The sequence below is a fragment of the Bacillus rossius genome, chromosome 3, assembly GCF_032445375.1.
Source record: "Bacillus rossius redtenbacheri isolate Brsri chromosome 3, Brsri_v3, whole genome shotgun sequence".
Taxonomy (NCBI): domain Eukaryota; kingdom Metazoa; phylum Arthropoda; class Insecta; order Phasmatodea; family Bacillidae; genus Bacillus; species Bacillus rossius.
This window is the reverse complement of record NC_086332.1, coordinates 14,265,591-14,284,090: the sequence shown is the minus strand read 5'-3', so window position 1 is coordinate 14,284,090 and position 18,500 is coordinate 14,265,591. Positions and strand designations below refer to the sequence as shown.

At 36.5% G+C, this 18,500-nt stretch overlaps 1 protein-coding gene across 4 annotated transcripts; it reads right to left on the bottom strand.

Moving 5' to 3' along the window:
• Positions 1-454: 454 nt before the first annotated feature.
• LOC134530249 (syntaxin-1A-like) lies at positions 455-17,955 on the bottom strand. 4 transcript variants are annotated; one of them, XM_063364936.1, is made up of 9 exons: positions 17,842-17,955; positions 13,626-13,739; positions 12,789-12,888; positions 11,286-11,360; positions 10,187-10,369; positions 9,029-9,102; positions 8,545-8,706; positions 2,201-2,311; positions 455-1,400 (listed from the first exon to the last, which is right to left on the bottom strand). In XM_063364936.1, exons 1-9 carry the CDS (start codon positions 17,875-17,877, stop codon positions 1,254-1,256), a joined length of 1,002 nt encoding a protein of 333 aa, XP_063221006.1. In that variant the 5' UTR covers positions 17,878-17,955; the 3' UTR covers positions 455-1,253. The 4 variants fall into 4 exon arrangements, with proteins under 4 accessions (XP_063221006.1, XP_063221008.1, XP_063221005.1 ...); XM_063364938.1 differs by having other exon boundaries at positions 8,569-8,706; XM_063364935.1 differs by lacking the exon at positions 17,842-17,955 and adding an exon at positions 17,267-17,835.
• Between the last annotated feature and the right edge of the window lie 545 nt (positions 17,956-18,500).

Sequence of the window (18,500 nt, the reverse complement as noted above, 5' to 3'; positions counted from 1 at the left end):
TTGCATTTTACTGTTAATTGGTGTATTAACTTGCATTTTGGTTTTATCATAATCCACTATATAATCTTGTCCTTAATGATCACTAAAGACAAGATTGTATGGTTTTATTTGAAGACTAATTTTGTTTTTAAAACAGGAAATTTAATTTTTTTATATAGTTACTTAGTAGATTCTGTTGATTCATAAAGATTGTGTATTATTCAACACATATTACATTTGAAAATTTCTGAATACGTACTTTTTTTTTTTTTTTTTTTTTTTCAAAAATTAGAGTTATTTTGATTGATAAAAAATGCATTTTTTCCTGCTTAATAATTTTAAATAAACATGTATAGGACATAATTATTAAGGAAAATAAAAATAAATTGGCCAATATTGGTGTGTTTGAAAAATGTATTGTTATAGACAAGATTTTATTGTTTTATTTTAGGCCAATTGCATTTGTAAAACAAGATATATGTTATTGTTTTTATTTTTTTTAACTCTGTTAATTCATAAACATAACACAAGTTTCAACAAATACGACATATACTTCTTCAATGATACTTACTTTACAAAAACAGTGTTATTTGACTGATAGATACAAAATAATAATTTGGTATAAACATGTTAAACTACTAGGAACAATACCTATAAGCTATAACTCAACAAGTAAATGTACATTTGAAAAATGTACCAATGTATTATAATGTAAAAATTATTTACTATGTTACTAATAACAGTTGCAGTACAAAAAAAAAGAAAGCAAAACTTTTCCCAATTTATTTAGTACATGCATTTTGGTACTAACTCCTTGCTTAATAATTTACATTCATTGAATTATTAGATTTTTGTAATCTGAGTTGAGTTTTGACTAAATATACAGAATAATTTCATAATTTTTTGTTCTCTTTTGGTGCTCTCTGACTTAGCCATTTTGTAAATTGGAAACAAAGTACCAATTTGAATTGATTCTGATGATGTGATTTCCCAATCTGTATAGACCAAATTTATGGGGGGAAAAAAGTTTTAAGTGTTAATATGCTTACAAATTTAAGTAAATAAATCATAAAATAACACTTAGAACTATTAGTGTCTTATTATAATTCTTTTAATGTCTTCATTCATGTGAAAAAAAGCGGGTTGACTAGAAATTTTCCACATTGGGTACGCCACTGAATATTAACCCACTGCTCTGCCATCTTGATATGTCTTCGCCAGGTTGTGAAAAAAAGCTTCACCACAAGAATTTCTCACAACAGCGCGGTGTGACATCACGAGCCACCCACAGCATTCGTGGTGGACGTGGGGGCAGCACTGTTCCCACTGCTCCCTGGCAGGTAAATGATGAGCAGTATCACCACCGTTATCACTATCAGGGTCACAACCACGACACAGAAGCAGATGAGGCACCGTTTCTTCTGCAATCACAAGCACAACATATTCTGGTCAGGTTTCGTTCATCCTGTACTCCAAATAGGTACTGTTCAAAGTAAAATAATATTATAATATTTTTAAAATTAAAATTTTTTAATTTAAATATTTGAAATTTTTAATTACTTCTGTTCGCCATAAAAAATTACCTTGCCAGTTTAATTTTGAAGATGGTAACAAATCTGGGTTGCAAAAAAACATATCTTACCTGACTTAACTGCTTGTAAAACTGTAAAGTGCAAGACTTACATACTGCAACTGTACGTTCTTAATATTGCCTGTAAAAACATTTTGTAAAAAGGGATGAAAATAAAATAAAGAGCAAACCTTTAATTCTTTTGTCTCATCTTTGTTATGTGAGAATTTGCGATTGCTGGAAAAAAGTGGAAAATTTGAGGTTTTCACATTTTTATCTAATTTCAGTTTAATGTACTTTGGTTCATTGATTTACATTTTTATTAGTAATCAACACACATACAGTTATGTGGAATGTATAACATTCTTACTAGCTCTCACAATAATCTTGTTGCATAAAACATGCATATAGAGGATACCTCGTGATTTTGGCTTGTAGATGGTGTAAATTAAAACAGGACATTTTTACATTTTTTTTTTTCAGTAGCCACCTTAGATAAAACATGACAGAATTAACATTTAACTCTAGGATAGGTTTCAGTTTCACCCAGAATTTCTTTTTATAATTTCATCATTGGATCAAATTTCTCTTCTACAAAGCTACTTGTAAGTCGACTGCAAATGAACGATTAGGAAGAGACTTGAAACTAACCTTCCTGTATCTCTTTCTCATCTTCTTCGCTTCGACCACTTTCTCGCGTGCCTCTTCCACGTAATCCTTGGTGTTTCTAACTTGGTTCTCTATGTTGTCTATGATTTCACCCTGGAATCAAGGAAATTGTTGGTCATGAGATCTGGGGAAAGTAACTCTTTCTGTTTGATATATGCATGACATCGTTCTTGATGAGATCCTCATGCCTTCGTACTTGAAAAGGTAATATTTATTATTGAGTGAGGTGGCACAGTAATAAGTAGGTACAAGATTATATGGTGAATTGCAATAAAACCAAAATAACCCTGAAAATCATGTTAATACACTATATAACACCTATATGCGAGTTAATACACCATAAAGCACCAGAATTCAACTAAAATCATGAAAATAATGAGTATTTTAATCAAAAATTTGTTGAAGGATGTACAACCGTTTCAGTCCTGAGCCCTACCCCTGGAATTCAGTAAAGCCCAAGTGTGGGAAGTGAAGGTTTTTCCACAATCACATTCGCCTAGTGTAACCACTGCCTAGGGTAAGTCGTCCCGCTCTGCAGCAGTGTGTGAGTGCTGGCAGGCGACAGCCCGGGTATGTTAACCTCCGCACTGGCCGCCTCAGCGCGTAGTTTGTACCAAGACACCTAGACCAGATGCAAGAGCAACTGAGTAGTTCTGGGCTGGATGAGGCCAGTACTCATGATTGGCAGTGAAACCTTCGTCCGACGATGTTGGCAGGAAGACGAGGGAGTTGATCAACTCTCTATCCGACCTGGAGCTGACGGGTGGGTGCGCCCTCCCCGGGGTACAAGAGAGAGGGGCCCTAAGCGGTCTGGGAGCAGGGCCCCGAGCGAGTAACTGGGAACTCGCAGCGCAGGAGACGGCTGCAGAACGAGTTGGTGAGGATGCAAACACTCGACCACAAACCTGGCCGAGCCCAGGAACAACACAGCTCCGCTACAGAGGGTGGAACAGTGGGTCCCGCAGCGGCCCGGTCCCAGGTTCCTGTCCGAGTTGGTACACTTGGAGGTTCAGAGTCGGTGCACCTGCGAGGGGACATTGAACCAGGCGAGTAACGGCAAGTTCACCGGGCTAAACCGGCCCTAAATTCATGAACTCACAATTTACGTACTTGTTGGCCTCAAGACACTCGTACAAACGAAATAACCTAGAAAAATAAGACACTTTAAAACTTACTGTTGTATGTAGTGACTTGAAGATTTTTAAGTTACATCGTACAACAAAAGTGAGTTATTTGATAATGTTTTTATTTTGAAAAAAATGGGTGCTTGTACTTATGTATGCACGTGAGAAGTTATACTTCTTTGGCATCATTAAAAAATAATTTTTAATTGCATGCAAATAATAAAAGGGCTGGAAAAAGATAGTCAACACAGTCAATAAAGTTCAGTTTAAATTTGAAAAATTAAATAAATAAAATTTAGAGAATAATAAATATATGACATAATTTGTACTAAATATTATAATATTCTTAATTTAAATTATTATTATTGATTATTTAATATTATAAATTATTTAATAATAAATTCAAAAATTTCATATAAGTTTATTCATTTTTTAATATATATTATTTTCTTATCTTAATATTCACTTTTAATTTTTATCAAAAAGTTTTTATTAAATTTGTTCATTTATTTTAATAAATATTTATTATCTATTCAATTTAATAATAAATATTAAAAATTAATATTTATATTTGATGTTCGATATTAATTTTTATCACAATTTTTTTATTAAATGTTTTATTAAATTTATTTCTTTATTTTGTAAATATGTTTTAAATAACCAATAATAAATAATTAACATTAATAATTTAATAATTTTAGTATTAATTATATTAAATATTTTAATTTATATCAATAAATAATACATACAGATAGTTAACCTCAATTATATTGGAGCACTTGAAAAAGGATAAAGCCATAATTTTTTTACTAATTACGAATAGTAAATAATATTAATCAAAATATTCAATTATATCACTACTGAATATAATTTATTAGCACATATATAATTCGCACTTGTATGAAACTAAAACACGTGTTGTGAATGTAGAAACTAGAAACATGTGGATAAATATTATAAATATGAAAACAGTGATCAGAGGCGACAAGCGTGCCAACATGCGCGACTAATACAGGTTCTTTTTCTATTTTGTTGGTAGCTTTTTTTTGAGACTTAATGAGTGATTTAGGGGGCAGCTTCAACCTGTAAATTTGTGTTACAGTGATACGTGCACATCTTAAAAATTCACTCTCATCATTTTTTCATAACGTGCCTAAAGACGTATAACTTAAAAAATAAAAGAGTTTTTAAACTTCCTTTGTTTATTGTTTTAAGAAAAATCACAACTTAGGTTACCAATCACAGTTCCGTCATCAAAATCCGTAATCAAAAGTCTGTTAATTAGAAAAGTTTCTTGTTTCTAAACAAAATTTATTATTATCTGATACGTTCTGATAAAACAATTATACAATACATGCCAACACAGTTCCAGCTGTACTTCATAGCTTCATGTCACTCAATATAAAACAATTAAGTTCCATGGTTAAGTTCACTTAACCAGGGACGTCATCCCGCTGAATTTATCCCGGGTGGGTGACAACGGTCACCGTGGGCCAATGCTGATGCCTGGGGTCGAATTTCTAAATAATACTGTTCGAAAAATACACCAAAAAAAAGGTTGAAACTCTGCCTGCCCCTGACCAGCAGGCGTTACATTGTCACTTGTAAATTTCTTGTCAGAACTTCATGCGTTGCTGACGACGCAACTACGCTGTGTTACAATCGAGCGACAACTGCCTTAAGCACCACGCAGTTACCTTCCTTAACACAGGGAGGCACCCACCATAAGCCAGCTAACGTTTAACCAATCACAGGACAGTATTCAGCACCTGATTATATAGAGAAATTGCGTTGCTGAAAATTATTCTCTGAAAGTCTGGAAAATTCATGTCACCCCACATCATGGTTCCTCCTGATTGGCTGGCTGACCAAGCACCCAGTAAACTTTCTGGGCTATTGCTGCAAAGTCATACGTTCAAGCGATGGGTTTTCCAGCAACACATTTCTTAGATACAAAAAAAAATTACTTCAGGGCACCAGTGTGTCCAATTACTATCTTCCTTTCTTTCAAACCTTCTAGAATGTTCTAGAATGTTACAGTCTTACTGCCCTGAATGTGCTTTATAATTGTAAAAATGTAAATACATTAATTTTAACATTTAATTTAAACAAATTAGAGTGAAAGAATAATAATAAAAAAATATTCAGCTTTATGTAAAACCTAACCCGAGCTAATAATATTTATTTTAGCACAATCAAAATAATTGAAATGCCTCTGCAAAATAAAATAAACATGATTACAAATTGTGAACAACCGAAAAAAAATTATTAATCAAATTAGTAGAGGGCAGGGGTTGTGCTATGTCACACAGGAGTCAGCTACTGTCGGCGAGCTCACGCCTGTTATGTAATACTAGCTGCCCGACCCGGCTTCGCACGGTTGTATTAATGGGGGGAAAAATGAGACCAAATCTCTTATTTACAGTTATAATAAATGAAATAAAATGAAAATTAATTAATTTTGACAAAAACTTAATACAATGCTTTGTAATGTACCGAAGAAAAAACGAATAGCACCGATGGTTTCCCGACTCTCGAGCACGCAACGTTGTCATGGAGACGAAGTACCCACTGTTTCCCGGGCTTACACACCAATCAACATTGATAATCAGTTTATTATTAATTATAAATTACTAAGACCATTAATCGAAATAAAAACCATCCTATCTCTCAAGTTGGAAAAAATTACACATAAATGCCAATTTTCATCGAAATTGGTTGACTTGGTGAAGAGTTCACTGGAAGTGGAAACAAACATCAGGACACTGGATTTATATATATTAAGATTATCAAAAGGGATAATCCCGTGTTTAGTTTGTGCAGGCCCGTGTGCGGCAAAAAGCCGTGCTATGCTACCGAGAAGTGAACTGCACGGTCTGGTCTCAACTGTCCCGTTCATGAGGGGCACGAACTAAGTTGTTTAGCATCTTCACCTTGTTAAGTTTTGTTTGAATAAATGAAAGATACATATGTCAAGTCTCATTTGTCACCACTCTATCATTTTTCTTTATTTAAATGTTGTCAGATGACCTTCACTTCGAAGGCTGACCATACACAACAAATTATCTTGAAAAAAAATTAATATTTTAATATATAAATAAAAATTTTTTTTTTTGCTTAGCAGTAAGTTTGTATGAAAATGTAGGTACTTAATAGATGAAAAAAGTTTACTTTCCTTTGATTTTGGGACAGTTATTAGTAACTCATTTTTTTATATTACTGCATTGGTACATTTTTCAAACATGCAAACACTTGCTAAATTATTAGTAGTTAGACATGCTTCTCAAAAATTATCATATTGTAAAAGTTAAAATGACACTGTTTTGGTGAAATAAGTATAATGAAACTTTTAAGTGTTATATTTGTTGAATAATATGCTATCGCCTATCGTTATGAATAAATCAAATTTATAAATAAATGAAATCCGTTATACAAAAATCTCCTGTTTCAAAAATGAAATATAAAGCAATAAAATCTTGTCCCTAGTAATAAGACATTTACTTGCATTAAAGAAGGCCCAGATCCCAGCCCTTGTCTGGCCATTCAGATTTTGGTTTTCCACTGTTAATCGAAGCCACTCCAGGTAAATGTTGAGATGGCTCCTAACTAGTATAGGCCAGAACCTATTCCATCCCTAATATCGCTCTTCTTTGTCTGTGGGAGACAGTGTACAATGACGTTAAGGCCATAAAATGAGGGGCAAATACAGGAGGAGGTTTGGTGGGATACCCCCCTTCACCTTTGAAATCCTAAAAAAAAATCGAGCATTCCCACAAACAAAGGGGAAAGAATTTGAAAGCAAACAGTGAGCAAAGTGGTTCTATACCCCTTACCCACCTGCTTGTAATATAATATTTTAATGTGAAAACTTTTTTAAAAAGGCTTCCATACCAAGGTCTTGTGAGAGTTGGCAATGAAACACTTGTGTTTCACCAACAATTTTAATATATCTCATGACTAAAGCGTTGTATCGCCAAGTGTTGTACATATTCTGAAAATAGACCCGTGTACGTTGCACTGTTAGTGTATTTACGCCTCGATTTTGGTGGGGAGGGGGGGGGGGGGAGGTGGAAAAAGAACCTTGAAATTCACTCGGCACGACCAAAGAATTAGTAATAACTTCGCAATAGAAAGGGTTATTTGTGTGTCATATGCTCTACAACAGTAAGCTAAGCAGGAAAAAAAAGTAATCGAGTGAAAAATTGTGCCAGCTGACAATTTACAAAACGTTCTAAAATTGCTCTTTTTTTTTTTTTTTTTTTTTCAGGTAATGCCTCAAACGAATGCTAGAACTTAACAACAGAACGAGCGAGGTGCCTTTGTGAGCTCCGTAGACTTGAAGCGTTGGGCGCTGTTGTTGGGCCACCGATTGCGTTGACCAGTACAGAGGCTAGGATGGCTGAAGTCAGATCAAAGTATGAAGGGCCCCCTTACAGATGGATGAAGACGAAGTAAATGAAACCCTGTTTTAATTGTTTTTAATGTAAAGTAATGTGAATATTTATTTACACTTGATAAATTAAAAAAATATGTTAAGATTAACAGGAAAAAATTATAAATAAATACATTCGTAAACAGGCGAGTTTTATTTCATTCCTCCTAAATTATACCTGATCCACAAGAGATGTTTTGATGCAAAAAAATTGGTTGTCTGTAAAGTCTGTTTACGGACGATAGTTTAACGTGACGTCATAAAAAACATTGCTGAAATGATTGCATACTTTTATTAATAAAATTGAATCATTTTTATCGAATTATATCACTATTTTGTATGGATACAAAGAAGGAGTGAAATCAAATCTACAATTTAATTGATAAATTTACTTTTGTTTGCACTCATTAATTCAAATATGTTTATTACTTTAACCGAAGAGATTATTTTTAACTATAACTTTTATACATGTTTGCTATTAAAACTTCTTCCGATCTGTGTTATTCTGTTAAGGATAGGACAATGATAGGAAAAGTAGGAAACGAATGGGAGTGTTTCAAGTTTAATGTGCCTCAGAAAAAGTCAAATTGACGGTTGTTCCAATCGAGTGGAAGAGATATAGATGCAGCGCAAGCGTACAATGAGCGTAACGGGACACAGCGTAATGGGACAATGTGAGTTACGGGACACTTTTTCGTGTGTGCAGCCGGCGTTCATCGATTTATGAGACATTGTCACGTCAAACATGTATGGTGGTGCAGCGACACTACCCGCAGGAGTCGGAGACTGTGCACCTGCTGCTCCACGAGGACGGCCATGTTGACGAACATGTCGCGCAGCTCGAGCAGCGAGCCCTCCACCTCCTGCAGCTCCTTCTGGCGGGCGTGCAGGTCGTCCAGGGCCTGCCGCGCCGCCAGCGTCTCCAGCAGGATCTGGGGGGAACCAGCGACCCAACCAGTGGCGTAGCTAGGATCTGTGTATGGGGGGTGTTAAGAAGCATGGGGAACCGGTGGTCCTCCCCCGGGAAAATTTGGATTTTTAGGTGTAAAATAGTGCTATTTTAGCAGTTTTCGGTACTTAAATTTAAATATTGTAATGGTAAAAAAATTTTATAATTTTTAATATGAAATTTGTTTGAGTGATGAATAAGAAATTTAATTAAAGATTTGTTGAACCCCTAAACACACACCCCACACACAGTCGTTAACTATAAATGTTGAGTGGCCTAGGAACAACTGCAATCTGCACACTTACATTGTCTGTAAAAGGTTTCTGCTCTCCGCTATCAAGCTCCTGCTGGAACTCTTCGTTAGTCACAGACCTCCGCACTGAGGAAACAAACAACCAGAGAACAGTAGCAAGTTGAGCATAACTTTTTATCATTCCTATTTAAACATATGGAATTTACTGAAGATAAATAATTTCCAAACATCATTCTGAACAAAGTTATCTAAAGGATGAAGGCTCATTGAAAAACTTTTGTGCTTACAATGTTGGGTTAATGTTTAAGTGATATTAAACCACAGTCATTTTCTCTGATATAATATCGTTGAGAACCTGAACAAATTTTATTTTTGGGTCTTTTTTCCTTGAAGTCCTATTTACCAAAGTATTGAGATCTTATTATTTTCATAAACACATTGTAGTTAACAAAGCAACAGCTTGAATAAAAATTTTATTATTTTGTTAATGGTTTATTTTTTGAGCAACTGATTTGAATTTTTTTTATAACCAATAGTTTTCAGAAGTTATAAATTTTGAGCACAAGTTTTACTTTGTGCTATTTACTAGCTGAAAAACATGGAGTAATTTTTATTAACGAATATCACCACATTTTTACTGGTAGGTAGGAAACATTATTTTGGTTGGTTTTTAACTGAATGCTTTTAGATGCTTGAAAAATAATTTCATTCCATTACGCATTAAATATCATTGAAAATCATGAATGTATTCATTGTTTAGTTTCTTTTAATCAAGTTAGCAGCAAGCTAAGGAAACTAGTCCCATTACTTGAAAACTCATTCTATGGAAATTGTAGATTGAGTAACCATACATTTGAAGTAAGCAAATTTTTAATTTTTTTTGGGAACTTTTTTGTTAAAAATTAAAGAGTTTAAATTTTACTGTTAACTTTAAGGTCATGCATGACCTCGGCGGCTTAGGAACACTTTTCGATGGGAAATTTAAGCCTTAGGAATTTGGTTTCTTTCAAAGGCCAAAGTCTTTTGTGGCATTTTAATTACGAATTTTTGTCTTGTTTTACACGACAAACACTTTATTTTGCGATCCTCGGCTGATGTTCACTGGACAGACATAGAGGTGGCCAAGAAGTTCTTGTTCTTGTACAATGACGATGCCCTTGTGCTCTAATGAGTGGAACAAAGTGCGCAGGAAGGGAGCGATGGGACTCACCTATCCTCATCTGCTGCCTCACCAGCTCGGCGCACCGCTCCTGGTGCCTCATCAGCGCCGAGTTGTACTCGACGATGCCGTCTCTTACGGCCCTCTGTAGCGAGCTGCAGTGTATCCTCAGGACGCGCAGCACAACCGGCTCGTACCCAGTCGCCCGCTCTTCCGGCACCCTCCTGGCCAGCTCTTAAAACAGCATTGGCAACAGCCTGTTGACCACACGCCAACCATGTGTGTATTCTACTTATGAAAACCTAATCCAATGAGTGTCGTGCACATTCACATGCATTTCCACTCACCTGAACACAGTTAACGTCCCAAACCCACATTTACTGACTGCTGTCAGGAGGCTACAGGGGTTGCCACCCACCAAGGGGATTAAGATTAAGGTTCAGTTCACGGCGGGTAATTAACCCAGATATTTGGAAAGTGCAAAACATTGTGAAAAATCCTTGCTTCGGCAGATAATCAAATTCGAGACATTTGACCGATCAGCCAGGTGTCTTTACCAATGAAAAAACATGCAATAGTTACTAGGAATAGATGAGCCCAGGAAATTTAAAAAACTTGATTACATTCACAGAGCATTAAGCTGAAATAAAACTGGAAGATATCAAAATGATGCCATTTTTGAATACATACAAAATGTGCAAGATTTGTGTTTTTTTTTTCATAGTCACTGGTAGTATTTAGTTTATTACTTAGCAAGTAATTATTTTTTTTTCTCTTTATTACATGGATAAATATTAATGAAAGGGAAATTCTAACCAGTAGGTACTGCCAGTGGCAGGTCCAGAAACTTTTTTTTTTTCAGTTTTCTCTCAGAAATGTCATTTTATCTTGTTTAAGATGTGATCAGAAATGGAGGAGGAGGCGGGAGACAGGGTAGCTTCGGCCCTTGAGTGTTCTCACCCTGTTTCCACCACTGTTCTGTCGTGCCCACCGCTAAAGCCCTCGACTGTTGGTGGGCATGTTACAACATTAATAAATAAATAATAAAATAGTACACACTAAACTCTGATAAGCCAAGAATGTCTCTCTACGAAAAATTGAAATTAAATAAAAAAAAAGTTGATTAGAGTAGCATATGATTGAAGCATACCTTCTAATTTAGAGCGGGCAACTGTGATAACGAGCTGTATCTCTCTGTTTTTCTCTTCCAGTTCAGCGGTTACTTCTGTAAAAAAAGGGGGATGGGGGTCATATTTTCAGTATTTTAACAAAGATAATTTTTTCCCCAGAACTAGTATTGTGTTCAAGGTTTGATGACTCATTTATTCAATGTTTTAAGATAGCGGTGTAAGAAAAAATCAGAGAGTTTTGGGTTTGCAACATATTTTACCTCTCAACCATTAAAATTATTATTTGGTTAAGGCAAATTCAAATCTGCAAAATCCTTGACTTAACTCCTCTATGTTCCGTAGCCCCTCAAGTGATCAAATGTGCCAGGCTGAACTTGTTGATTCTCTTAAATACTCAATACTTCTTATTGCTAATAGTGTGCCAGATATTATTCAGGAGTAAGCCAGTAATTATTTAAGAGTTATGAGGAGTTTTGTTAAATTGATTTACAAATCGGTTACCAGTGGATCTTTTAGGTACCACCTGACGGATTGAGCTCTTGCAACTATGCAACTACTATTTTGATTTTTTGTGGCACTCAGTCAAGGGAACAAATAATACCTTAATATCCATTAAAATGCTTCTTCTCGTAGAGCATTAAAATATCTTGCAAAACTTTGAGAACATTAATTTTTTTAATTTATTAGTGAAAATTTTGAATTAAAGCTAAATGGAGAACCAGTTTTGTGAAAATTTTTAAACAACTTTTAAACTTTATAGTAGTATAGTACAGTTATTGTAAATAAAATTAAAATCAGATTGAAAGCCTTGCAACAAATAGTAATGGATCTGGGGGGGGGGGGTGCTAAGGGGCTCAAGCCCCCCCCAAAGTATCTGTGTCCACCCCTGGCAGATCTCAAATTAAACTTGACATTATCATACTTTCTTAGTACTACAATACCTACAGTAAAATTTTCATAATTTATACCTACTTACTTAATCAATTTTAGGTGCGTTTAGTATGTTTTAAAATTTTAAATTTCTATAAGAAGGCCCTCAGCTGGGTTAAGCCCCTCCCAAACCAAAGTCCTGGATCAGCCTCTGCTTACAAACAATGTTTGTTACAATATTAAACCGTATTTAGATTTGTTTTTGACTCCTCTAAGTGTGTGTTTTATTATTGTTATGAAATATCTGCCATTGCATATACATTCTATAATTTTTTTTTGTGTGTATATGTTAAAAATATGGCGTAAATTAGTTCTAAAGTTTTTTCTCATGTGCCTTAAACATTAATTCAGATAATCTAAATTAAATTATATTTTTTAGTAGTTGTAAGGGAGTTTTCCAAGTACCTATGTGATTGAAAATCATGGTCGAATTTAATTATGATAACTAATTCCTTTTCGTTATAAAAAATAATAATTTGGTAATGAAATGTAAGATTGTCGTTCTTCAACAATTTTTTCTGTGTCTATGAAGAGGATGACCATTATGTTTTTTTGTTGTGTATTACTTTCTACAAAATATTTTTAGCACTCACTTTCGCTTGTCCATGCCGAGTTTACAATGTCGATGTGCAGCTGTTTCAGATCTGCTATGTTTTTATGAAGCTGATATATCAGCATCCATACTGTCTCAATCTGAAAGAAAACAGTTTATTTACGTTTTAAGAAAACCTTAACTCAAATGCACTGATGACGCTTATAAACATGTATTGTACACAATATTTTTTTACTACGCTCTAAGTTGTCTGCTAAAACGCCTGCTTCATTGAAGCCTATTTATTTCTAATGTGGTAATCAGTGGATACGAAATAAAAATACAAATGTATTTACTAGTAGTTAGAATTTGTTTGATTACACTGTGATTCAGGATGTCAAGGATTCAGTAATGTTTATACTGGAGAGTGACTTTTCCAAACCTAGTTCCATAACCTTTCTCAACCAATTCTGATTCTATTCTGACTGAAATTGGAAACATGTTGCAACTAGCCACAGGGGGGAAGGGAAGTCTACGATTCACAGGAAGCCTAAGATGTACATCAAGTTCTGTCCCTGCCCGAACACGCCCGAATATTCACCTTCGGCCAACAACGGGTTTAATTATATATACTTATTTATATTTCTCTGTTTATTTTAATGTAGCTATACTAACCTAACTAACCGTCCATAGTGTTTTAATGTAGCTAACCTAACCGACCACTTTTAATATTTGAATTCATTTTTCCCTGCGCAAAAATAAAACAAATCCCGAGGTTGGCCGAAGGTGAATATTCGGGCGTGTTCGGGCAGGGACAGAAGTTGATGGACATCTTAAGGCTTCTCAGCCACAGGGCGGGGTGTAAGTTTAACAGACAGCGCAAGTGGGTGTGAGTGACCTTGTCCAGAGTGTCTGAGAGCTTGTCCTCTTCTTCGGCATCGAAGGCGGTGTTGAGCTGGTCGCTGCCCATGTACACTGTGACGTCCCCGTTGGCCGCATTTTCCGCCTCCACCTGCGGAGAGGAAGAGCGATCGGACGATTGCTCTAGCTACTGCTATGCAATAATTTTTTTTAGGCGTGTGTGCGTGTATGTGTGCAGGCGATTTTTTTTTCATAGCCTAAATTATTCTAAGTGTGTATGGGGAGGGTCCAGGTTTGGGGAGGACCTAAGTGTGTCTCAGGTCGAAGCCTATACACTCTACCATGCGGGTTTTTATCCATGCAGGACAAGGGCGCGTGCATCGTGTGCTTATTGGGGTTTACTGGCCAGCCATGGCTGCAATTGGCGCCATGACTGACGCCCCTATGGTCGCCTAGCTTAAAAGCTAACTAATGTGACGCAGGTAAAACCTGCATAGACACAGGGAAAACCCTGGGCCGGGTCATGCGGGGATCAAATATCATGCATTAAGCAAGCAGGTAACTACTCGACAAGAGGGAAGAAGGGTCCAGGTAAGAAGAGTTGGCTGAAAAATCAACCATGCTGGAGTTGGGTGCTTGGGCCTTGCGGCCCGCATTTAAATGTTGGGTACTCCTGGGTTATTATTAGCCAGGGGCGCATGCGCCCCTAGGGGCGGGCGACTTCACTCGTCAGCCCAGCCCAGCTGCCCAGGCAGCCACAGTTAAATGTGTGCAGGCGTATCAGCAGGGGAGATGTATTCACCCCTCCTCCCCTCCACTAAATTCTAAGAAATCCTAATAAAAAGTCTATCATTCCCACTTACAAAAGGAAAGAATTTTAATGCAAAACAGCGGGAAAAAAAGGGTTCTATCATCTCATCCCTCCCCATCCCTCCCCCCACCATTTCTAGTGAAAACTTTAGAAATCAGTGGAATCGGACATCGCAATTGTGGACAGGGCAGTTTTCCGTGCAACAATGTGACGTAATTCACATTCGGATAAGAACTCGGACCGCCCACAGGTTCTGACTGTTGTAGACGCGTCTGAATTCACATACAATTTGTATCTAATAACTCCAAGTTGGTGGGTCCCCTACACGATGGCTTTGTTTTAGCATTTCATCACTATGATGTTGTTTTGGTGGATGCCTTCGCATTACTTAATTTTTTTTTTTAATTTTGTGTTGTATTTACTCCTAATTATAAAATCGATATTACATACGTACATACCAAATATACGACGGCCATCAATGCTTGTAGGTCTTTTTAAATAAATATGTTTGAGAGAGAATTTATTTAACAATTCAGTAATTTCACAAATAAATTAAGTAAACAAAATCTTACAAATATAAGATAAATAATAGAATCATTTTTCGAGAACAAAATCGACACACACGTAACTTACGCCGCGCCCGCGACGTGATGGAAATATAAAATATTTCTCTCTTCGCGAATTCTATCACGTCCGCCATTTTTTTTTCGCGCTAACGACGCAGATGAGTCGAACTTTAATGTTTACGAATATTCACGTCGCCGCGGTCATGCTATCAAAATTCCAGAATTAGTCATCGGAAAATCATCTTCCCAAAACCAGCTTTCGTCTCTCTCTCTCTTTTTTTTTAAAGTACTTCTGAGTGGTCTAGTAATCAGTTTAAATTGAATTCTACGTACACTTATCTTGCTCCATTTTAAATATGATTTATTGAGTGATATGGCCGTGATAACATGAACTTGGCTACGCGTGTCGGCCACTGCGAGGTTGAAAGCAACTGGAAAACTTCAGCTGTCGGGTAAAATAGGCCGCTCTATTCTACTAAGAGAATGACTTAACAGTAGATACTTAATAATATCAAACGTAACTCGTTATCACGCCGCGCTCACAAACTTTAGGGATTATATAAATTGTTTACATTTCACTGAGGCATGCACCACTCGCTCACCAGGCCATAATGAATCAATCGAAGGCCCTATATCATCGATATGGGGTAAAATATCAGTTTCAGCCCCTTTTGACTTACACTTGGAAACGGATAAACAATCGTGACGTGACGCCATTTATAACCGTCGAGAACACGCATCATAGCTGTGCGCATCACCAACGCCGCAAGTAGCATTGAGTTAGTTTACGTGCAAAGTCACTCGTTGCCAGAGGCGTACGCTGGATTTCATTTGCTGGGAGGGTAGATGGATCCCACCAAATATAGTTAATTTCATTACTGAGGATTAAAAGCAAAAAAAAAAAAAAAAGCCGGAGGGCTTCCCTCTGAGAAAATTTGGATTTCAAGATTCAAAAAAAATTTATTGAAGGATTATTCTTTAATACCCAAATAATTACTTTTTTATTGGAACTAAATAAGTCCTTATTTGGGATTTCGGGAGGGAGGATATCCTTGCTCTCCCCTCCCCGTCACTTGCGTACGCCACTGCTCGTAACGAACTAACTCGCGCAATCCGCTCGCTTGTCATTGCTATTATTTTCACTCGTCGTTGGATTTTCGATTATCAATTGTAAGTACAGAGTTGTTAAATAATGAATTAAAAAAACACATAAGATAACGTTATTTAAGAATATAAAAATATAACTTGATGCAAAAATCACTTCCAAACGGGTAAGCGAGTGCTGATCATTGTGTCGCGTCGGTCGATTAGATGCCGTTAGTTTACGTTGCTTTGTCACTTTTTAAGTTCCTTCAGTTTTAATTCGATTCGAATGAAACAATACCAGTATTATTAATTATTTTGGAGTTATAATTGCAAGGAGTTGGCGCAATGTTACGTAGTCAATGTGAATTATTACCTCAAAATCGCCTTACTGCAACACCTAAAAAATTTCTTGACCAAGTCGGATGATGGTTAGTTAATATGAATTAGAATCTCCGTCGTTAAACGCAGTCTCTGTCATAAAATAAGAAAATTTGAAGCAGTTTTCGCAATGTGAACACTCTTACTTCAACCAATGTTTCAGGTGTGCCGCGGACCGCTAGCTGGGAGAGAAGCTACTTCAACGCGGTGTCCAAGTGTAGTAACGGGTGTATGGTCACCCGCTGATTGTTGATTTAGGCCGGTGTCATACTCTGCGTTTATGCCGCTGCGGCTAGAAATATCCTTTCGGCCGCTCTTCTCAAGAGAGCACAATGCAGGCCTCTCAAGAATGTACTATGCAAATTGATCAAAAATCTAACATCCAAACAACAGAAGAAACTTTCAACGTGAACTTAAGTTTACGAAGAATGCTGGTCACAAATTATCCAGATATCTTCGTTAGTCATCAACCGTTATCTTCGTAAATTTGTTGGTACAAAGTTCACTTACTTTGAGCACGAATCCACAAGAATATGAGAGCTTGTTACATCAGCAAAACTTCAAAAAATTGTTAAGACTACTGCAAGAACGCGCTTATTTCTTCCACGTGTGTGTTTACCTGTATATTACTTAAAAAGATCTATGTAATAACGAAAAATTGGTTGTCTGTAAAGTCGGTTTACGGACGATAGTTTAACGTGACCTCATAACAAAACATTGATGAAATGATTGCATACTTTTATGAATAAAATTGAATCATTTTAATTTTAATAATAAAATAATAAATACTTGAAATTATACTGGTAATCAGATTTTTAAAATGCAAGAATAATTAACCTTTATTGCCGAAATTGTTGTTGTAATAAGCAATGAAAACCACATTAACTTTTCACTTCACTTTATAAACAGTCGCCAAAACAGTTCACGTGTAGATGACTGGTAATTAATTTTAAAAACTGGCGTTTAGCTATAAAGTTTAAATATAATTATGAACAAGTTTTCATATAAATAAACTGTAATGAAATATCTATCACCAATAAATTATATGAATCACCATAATTTTTTAGTCAATTGTAACATAACCTATTATTACTGCACTCGCCGACAGCGTAACGGAACACAGCGTAACGGAACAATGTGCGTAACAGGACATTTTTTTCGTGCGTGCAGCCGGCGTTCATCCATTTATTAGACGTTGTCACGTCAAAAATGGGAAGTTTAAATGCGGAGTTGTTCCTACGAAGACCCAGTTATCTGAAACAACGAAGAACTCTTGGTTTATCTGAGGCGAATCCCTCGTCGAAGAGTCTGCGAGTCGACTGTAGTTCCTAACGGTGCGGAGCGACGCCGGCGCTGAAGTGTTCCCGACGACCAGCGAGGGAGTCCTCGGAGGAGCGCCGCAGGACACTCACGGCTCTGCGCAGCTCCTGCAGTCTGTCCCGCGGCATCCCGGCCACTGCCGCTCCGCCTCCGTCGCTGATTCACGCGCAGGAAACGTTATCAGCCGCGCGCGCCAGATAACGAGTGAGGTTGCCGCGGTTGTTATCGCCGCCTCCGAAACACTCGCGCAACAATGCGCTCTCTCTTTTCTTTCTTCTTACTATCTTTGAAATATTTATGTGGCTTTTATAAACACATTTCAACCCATTTATAGATCAGCTATACAAAAAATTTTGAACTCAGGTAAACATTCAGCTCTTAGCCGACGGAAAATAACCAAAAAACTTAAAATTAATAATTTTTAAAACATTGAAAAAAAAAAAAACTAATTCGTGGACACTCTCTTTGAGGTCCCTTGTAAGTAAATGGTAACGACATATCGTAAAAGGTATTGCACCAAACACATCCGATTTGTGGAACTCTCACAACTTTGGTTCTATGATGTTTCGCTTTTTGACGTGTGTCCATCGGTTGTATCTTAACCTTGTACCGAAGTAATCGTGTGATTTTTTTTTCCTTCGTGTTTTCAAGAGACATAACCTGCGGAAGGAAGCCAGTGGTCCGCTGTCTGACCCGTAACTTCGGTTTTGCGGTGGTTTCACGAAATAAATCCAGGTTCCGCACGATAATA